Here is a 7,752-nt window from a genome sequence, read left to right on the forward strand (position 1 = left end):
TATTAACCAAGATGAGAATGAGGTATGTCAGCAAATCTGATCCTTTCTAATGGAATGGATTAGGTTAGTATAATATTTGGCAATAGTAGATCCTGAATAAATGTTGATTCATTGATTGATTACTACCTTCTCCCCAAACCAGATAGAGACAGTGGTGGAACAGTATGAGATCCATGATCCCATTCCCCTCATTTTGGGGAGCACCGTAGGAGGACTCCTGCTCCTGGCTCTCATCACAACTGTACTGTATAAGGTGAGATTTCTCCCCAGCCCCACCATCTGACTTTTCCCAAGCTTCTAATTTCCCTTTGCTCCCCCAGACTTGTCCTTCCTGACTCTACTTCCTTGTGTGCCCCACATAGCTTGGTTTCTTCAAACGTCAGTATAAGAACATGATGAAAAATGAAGCTGAAGATGTTGCTCTGAAAAAAGAAGAATCTGGGCCCACAGCTCCCGATGCAAACGCCACATTCACCTAGGGCCTGTTTCTCTTGGGGTAGAGTCTCAGCCCTGCCTTTCCCTGGACAAAGCTAGGCCTGAGATAACAGCCATTTGTTGGGCTATTTGTAAAAACTCTTTCATATCAGGCTAGCCCTGGGACCAAGTCCTTTATATGACAACACTCACAGGGCTTAACAGACTTGTCGCACTTCCTGAGAAGCACTGTTATTTTGGTATGTTTGAATGGATCCTCTTGTCTATGAGTCAACCCTCCAGTTCTCTAGCCTGGAAACCCTACTTTGGGGACTGGTAGGTTAAAGGGCTACGAGAACCATCATTGTTGTGTTTAAATATATTGAGTCTTTTCCCCTTCCCTTTCTAATGGAAAATAAATTAAATAAAGTGATGGGGGTGACTGAAAGTGGGTTGATCCTGTCAGTGTGGAGGGTGGGCAGGCATAGATAGGAAAGAGAAGAGTCACTAGGCACAAGGTTCCCAGCTGTGAGGGCCAGAAATCTTTGTCTCAGGAAAGGATTTCCTATTTCCCTCATTGCTACTAAATTATCATCAGTGTTAAACTCTCTTGATTTTCCATTGGAAAGCTGAGTTAATTTTTCCCCAAACTAAAAAATAATACCATACGCGTTCTAAGAATTAGAAACAGTGACTGTAGAAACAGTGTAGAAATAGAAACAGTGAATTTCCCAGAAGTTGGGGAACACTGGCTAACGCCTCCAGGGGTATTTATTTGAGGACTGAAAGGGTTGTTCTGATCAGTCACTCTTGAAGTGGGGACAAGTAACTTTTTGCACCAGTTACCTAAAGTGGAAAAAGTGGGGAGGAGGAAATAAAATTACAGGACACTGAGTTGATCTGTCAGCATCAATGGTGATTTCCCATATATAGCTCCCCCTCCCCTGCCCACCTCCTCACCCCACATCCCAACAGAACACTCAGAGTAACCTTGTATTTGTTCCCCAAAAGCACAGGTCAGTGGGCTAGGAAAAGAAAGGAAGATGATTAGTCCTTTGTTCTCTTCTTCCTAAGAGTCCTTCCACCATGTTCTTCTTCAAGCTAGGTTGAACTCATTAGACAAATCTAATTCTTGAAGGCCATCAGAACACAAAATCATTCTTAGCTGGAAGGGATCTTAGAAGTCATTCTATCTATCTAAAGAAGAAAATGAGGCCGAGAAAAGTTAAGCGATTTGCCTGGGGTCCCACAACTATAAGTCCCCTGAGGTGATATTTGGATCTCTCTTATCCACTATGCCATTCTCCCTCAGGATTTTCCTCTGCTCTTTCTGAATGAGCCTGTTCCAGACAATCTGAACTCAAGATCGAAATGAAACATTTCACTCTTATGTGGGAAGGATGACTTTATTGCTTCTTGGGTCCCCATAATCTTATCTGTCCACCCACAATCATGGGGCTTAAGGAAACTTGGGTATTTTTTTTAACCCTTATTGGTACTAACCTTAATCAATACTAAGTATGGATTCTAAGTCAGAAGAGTTGTAAGGGCTAGGCAACTGGGGTTAAATGACTTACTCAAGGTTACACCGGTAGGAAGTATCTGAGGCCAGTTTTGTACTCAGGCCCTCCTCACTCCAGCCCTGGCATGCTATATTCTGTGCTGTCTAGCTGTCCAGACTCACTCTTCTTGCTTGAAGTGTTTCCATTCTGTTTATTCTGTACATGTTGATTCCTCATTAGAATAAAAATTCTTCGAGGACAGAGACTATGCTTCACTGTTGTCTTGGCATCACTAGGAAGGTTTTGGCTTTTTAAAAACCATCTTGATATCTATTTTAAGAGAGAAAGATTAGCAAAGACTAAGCCAGCGATGGGCAACCTTTTGAATTTGGTGTGTCAAAAGTCACCAAAAAACTGAGCATAACTTGGGTGGTATGTCACTTTGAGAAAAAACCATAATTTTGCAATATTTATAGTTTAAATAATAAAAATGTGTAATTGTAACATATAACTATTTAATAAACCAAAATAGATAAATTAATATAGGTAGAATTGTCTTCTATAATGCACAGCGTGTCTACACTACACTTCATCCCCCATCCTCGGCATGCAGTCCCATGCCATTGAAAATGACTATGCGTGTCAGTGCTGACAGATCAAATTTGAACCCACATCCTCCTGACTCTAAGCCTGATTCTCTATCCATTGTGCTACCTAGCTCTGCTTCTGGGCAGGGTTTTTAAACCTAGATTTCATCAACTTTTTCCCCTTTAACAATGTGATAATTATTTCAATTTAAATGGATTCCTTTGTAATCCTATGTATTTTATTTTATGCTCTTAGAAATATTCTGAGAAGAGATTAATAGGCTTCAACTGGTTGACAAGGAGACCAAAAATGTTAAGATTCCTTGCCCCAAAATCTAGCACAGCATATGGCAAATAATATGCCCCTAATAAATGTTTGCACATTGATTAAATAATAAAAATAGTCACAGTTGTACAATGTTTCTAAGTTGATCTCAAAACAACACTTTTACAGCTGAAGAAAATGAGATTCAGAAGGAAGATGGTTTGTATGTCTGTTCAACTGTATGGATCAAGAAGGAAGTGGTTAGTCAGGATCAGGAACAGTCTGGGAAGTAGGTTGTATGACTTGGGAGATGCCAGGAGTACTCTGCAACATCTTCTTTACCTGTCTATGATGTGTCTTAAAATTCCATCAGGACATTCAATCCTTTAAGTCTTGAAGGCCTTTAAGTCCCCCGTTAAAATATAAATATTAAGCTGCTTTCAGTTGTTCTGATAAGTAATTGGTTGAAAGCAATATCCCAACCAAAACAGAAAACAAGCAGGGGAGGGATTTGACAGACTTTTGTCTAAAAGGGCAGTTAAGGGAAGGAGGATAGGGCCGCTCATCCTAGGCACGAATTTAACCTTAAAAATGGCTTTTGGAGGCAGTTAGGTAGCACAGGAGTCAAGAGGACCTGGGATCAAATCTGGTCTCAGACCCTTCCTTGCTGTGTGACCCTTGGCAAGTCACTTAGCCCCAGTTGTCTAGCCCTTTCTACTCTTCTGTCTTAGAATAATACTAAGACAGAAATTCAGGGTTTTTTTTTAAAAGAAGAAAAAAATTAGGTTTGAAACCAGACCACAATAAAAATAAGTGAAATATGAACATAAAAAGACCAATAATATCTTGAATAATGAGTGGGTCCTTAACAAATTTTATGAAAATAAAAGAAAAAGAAATTGTAAGGGGTGAGAATATTTATACCAAATATCACTGATAAACATCTACTATCCAGTAGACATAGGAAGTGACACATATATGATCAAGAGCAATTCTCCAATAAATAAATGCTTAAAAGATATGAACAGTTTTCAAAAGGAGAATATGAAAACATACACCAAATTACTAAAAGAGAAATGCAAATTAAAGTAATTCTGAGGTATCTCATTCTCCAAATATTTAGTCAAAGGTGACAAAAGTGGGTAGTCATTGTTGGAGGGACTGTGGGAAGGCAGGCACCCTAATATATACTGATGGAGCCATGAATTGATCCAACCACCCTGGATAACAAGTTGAAATTGTAGAAGAAAAATGACTAAGCTGTTCAATAAGGCTATTATGTGCATCATACAGCCTTTGAAACACTGCTCCCACCCCTGGGTAATATTCCTAAAGTCAAAGACAGAAGCAAAAGTCCAACATATGCAAAAATAGTAATAGCACCTTATATGGTAGCTTCAAGGGGATAGGATCCTGGTCATAGTTTCAGGGTTGTTTTGTTGTTGTCTTTTTTAAATCTCACAGACCAAAGCCCAGACCAGGAAAGTAGTAAACCCACCTCTCTCTTGCATTATGCCACTTTGGAAGAACTGAAAACTTACAGACCCCTATAACCATCTCTGAAAAGAGCTGCCCCCAAAACCCTGAAGTTCAGCTTTAATATAAAGTTAAGTCAAGAAATAGGCTGGAAAATGAACAAATCAGCAACAACAAAAGAACCTGACTACATAAAGATATTATTGTGATGGGGAAGATCAAAACACAAACTCAGAAGACAACCAAGTCAAAATTGCTACATCCAAAGCCTCAAAGAATTGGTCTCCTGGAAGAGTTTTTTAAAAAGACTTTTAAAATCAAATAAGAGGGGGCAGCTGGGTAGCTCAGTGGAGTGAGAGTCAGGCCTAGAGACAGGAGGTCCTAGGTTCAAACCCGGCCTCAGCCACTTCCCAGCTGTGTGACCCTGGGCAAGTCACTTAACTCCCATTGCCCAACCTTACCAATCTTCCACCTATGAGACAATACACCGAAGTACAAGGGTTTAAAAAAAAAATCAAATAAGAGCAATGGAGGAAAAATTAGGAAAAGAAATGAGAGAGATGCAAGAAAATAAAAGTTTGATAACAAAATATCAACAATTTGATAAAGGAGAAACAAAAAATAGAAGAAAACACCTTTTAAAGCAGAATAGGTCAAATAGTAAGAAAGGACATAAAAATCCAATGAAGTGAAAAAATACTTAAAGAGAATTGGCCAAATATAAAAAGATGCAGAAAAATTCACAGAGGAGAACTTAAAAAGTGGAATTGGCCAAATACAAAATGAGGCACAAAAATTCACTGAATAAAATAAGTTCTTAAAAAGTAGAATTGGCTAAATGGAAAAGGAGATACACAAGCTCACTAAAGAAAATAATTACTTAAAAATTAGGATTGGACAAGTGGAAGCTAATGACTCCATGAGACATGAAAAAAGCAACAAAATCAGAAGAATGAAAACATAGAAGAAAATCTGAAATATTTCATTGGGAAATAATCAAGAAGAGGCAATTTAAGAATTATTGGACTACCTAAAACCTATGATCAAGAAAAAAGCCTGAATATCATCTTTCAAGAAATTATCAAGGAAGACTGCACTCAAATTCCAGAACCAGAAGGTAAAATGGAAATTGGAAGAATCCGCCAATCACCTCCTAAAAAAAGATACCAAAAATGAAAATTCAAGAACTCCCAGGTCAAGAAGGAAATATTAGAAGCAGCCAGAAAGAAATAATTCAGATATCATGGAGCCACAATTAAGATCATCCAAGATTTATATGATATTTTGGAGAACAAAGAAGCTAGGATTACAACTAAGAATCATCATCTACCCTATAAAACTTAAGAACTTTATCATTATTAGGTGCATTAGAAGGAATGTACATAGCCAGAGGGCTTGAGTGTGAGGAGGTTATGATGAGATGATATCTAAAAAAAAATCAAGGGTGAAAAAGGAATGCATTTGGAGAAGGGGAAGATAGGGGTAGAATGGAATAAATTATCTCATATAAAAGCTATTACAGTAGAGGGGAAGAGTTTGAACCTCACTCTCATGAGAATTGCCTTAAAGAGAGAATAATATATATACTCAGTTGGTTATAGAAATCTATCTTTTTATAAAGGAAAATGGGAAGGGAAGAGGATAAAAGAAGGGGTATGGGATTGATAGAAAGGAAGGTGCATTGGGGGAGGTAGTAGTCAAGAATAAAACACTTTTGAGGATGGGCAGTGGGAATGAAGAGAGAGTAGGATAAACAGGAGAAAAATAGGACAAAGAGAAATACACAATAATTACAAACAAAAAATTTTACAGTAAGTTCCTTTGATAATAGCCTCATTTTCTAAATATAGAGAGAACTGCATCAAAATTATCAGACTACATCATTCTCCATTTGATAAATGGTGAAAGGATATGAACAGATATTTTTCAGATGAAGTTATCAAAGTTATCTATAGTCATATAGGAAAATGCTCTAAATCACCATTGATTAGGTAGTATTTGTGAAGACGTGGCACATGTGCAGAGCTGGCACTTGGGGAGCTGCTCTGTTCTCTCTCTTCCCAGTGCCCAAAGACATTTTTTCCATGCCCCATCCCTCTGTCCAGCAGTCCAAAGAGCACTTCCTCCCTCAGCTCTCTCCAGTAATGCATGGGCTCACAGACAGCTTGAATTTGCCCTCTGGGTACTCAAACTCTGAAAAGGTTTGCCAATGCTGGATGAGAGTAATGCAAATTAAAACAACCCTGAGGTACCATACCACATGAATCAAATTGATTAATATGACTGAAAAGGAAAATGACAAATGTTGGGGCAGGAAGGGGAGGAGGGATATAGGAAAATTGAGACATGAATGTACTATTGGTATAGTTGTGAATTATTTCAATCCTTATGGAGAGAAATTTGGAACTATGTCTAAAGGGCTATAAAACCATATGCTTTGACCCAAAAATACCACTTTTATGTCTATATCACAGAGATGAAAAACAAAAAGGAAAAGGGCCTATATGTCCAAAAATATTTATGGCAATTCTTTTCATAGTGGCAAAGAATTGGAAATTGAGAAGATGCTCATCAATTGGGGAATAGTTGAACAAATTGTGGTATATGATTGTGATGGAATACTATTGTCATATAAAAAAAAGATGATCAGGATGCTCTCAGAAAAACCTGGAAAGACTTACATGAACTGATGCAAAACTAAGTACACAGAACCAGGAAAACTTTTGTACACCATAACAGTAATATTGTACAATGATCAACCATGAATGACAACTATTCTAATCAATATAATGATCCAAGACAATTCTGAAGGACTCATGATGAAAAATGTTGCCACCTCCAGAGAAAGAAATAGTGGAGTCTGAATGCAGATTGAAGCATATGTGTTAAAAAAAACAACACTTTATTCTTGTTTCTTTGGGTTTTGTGATTGTAGTTTGTTTTTTGTCTGTTCTCTTTCACATTACTAATGTAGGAATAATAGCATCAAGATTAGCTACTACACTGATGGCAAATTATTTAATGTGAAAAGACTATAAGGCAAGACTAAAATGGAAGAACAGTTGGTCTACAACTTTCTATTTGTAGATGATTGTGCACTCAATGCTGCCTCAGAGACAGATGCAACAGAGCATGGATCAGTTCTCTGTCACTTGCAATCATTTTGTCCTGACAGTTAATACCAAGAAGAGGTTCTCTACCAGTCAGCACCACACTAACCATAAGTAGGACCATTGGTTACAGCAAATGGAGAAATTTTGAATGTTGTGCATAAGTTCACTTACTATGGCAGTATGTGTTCCACCATCCACATAGATGATGACATTGACTCATATATTGCCAGGTCCTGATCAAAAGTGTTGGAAAGAAAAGGTCTTAGGTTATCTACCAAGCTGAGAGCCTTTTGTGTTGGCCTCATTGTTGTATGTCTTTGAAACCTGAACAGTATACCATTGCCATGCCAGGTAACTGAATTGCTTCCATTTCAGTTGTCTTAGGAAGATTCTGA

At 37.9% G+C, this 7,752-nt stretch overlaps 1 protein-coding gene across 1 annotated transcript in view; it reads left to right on the top strand.

Moving 5' to 3' along the window:
• The window catches only part of LOC123231279 (integrin alpha-X-like), a 39,039-nt gene extending 38,238 nt beyond the window's left edge, over positions 1 to 801 (top strand). The window contains exons 29-30 of the mRNA XM_044657535.1: positions 143 to 253; positions 363 to 801. Of these exons, the coding sequence (XP_044513470.1) occupies positions 143 to 253; positions 363 to 479 (228 nt within the window). The 3' untranslated portion in view covers positions 480 to 801. The remainder of the gene's footprint in view (positions 1 to 142; positions 254 to 362) is intronic.
• Positions 802 to 7,752: the final 6,951 nt, after the last annotated feature.

Source organism: Gracilinanus agilis, chromosome 1 (assembly GCF_016433145.1).
Source record: "Gracilinanus agilis isolate LMUSP501 chromosome 1, AgileGrace, whole genome shotgun sequence".
NCBI classification, from domain to species: Eukaryota; Metazoa; Chordata; class Mammalia; order Didelphimorphia; family Didelphidae; genus Gracilinanus; species Gracilinanus agilis.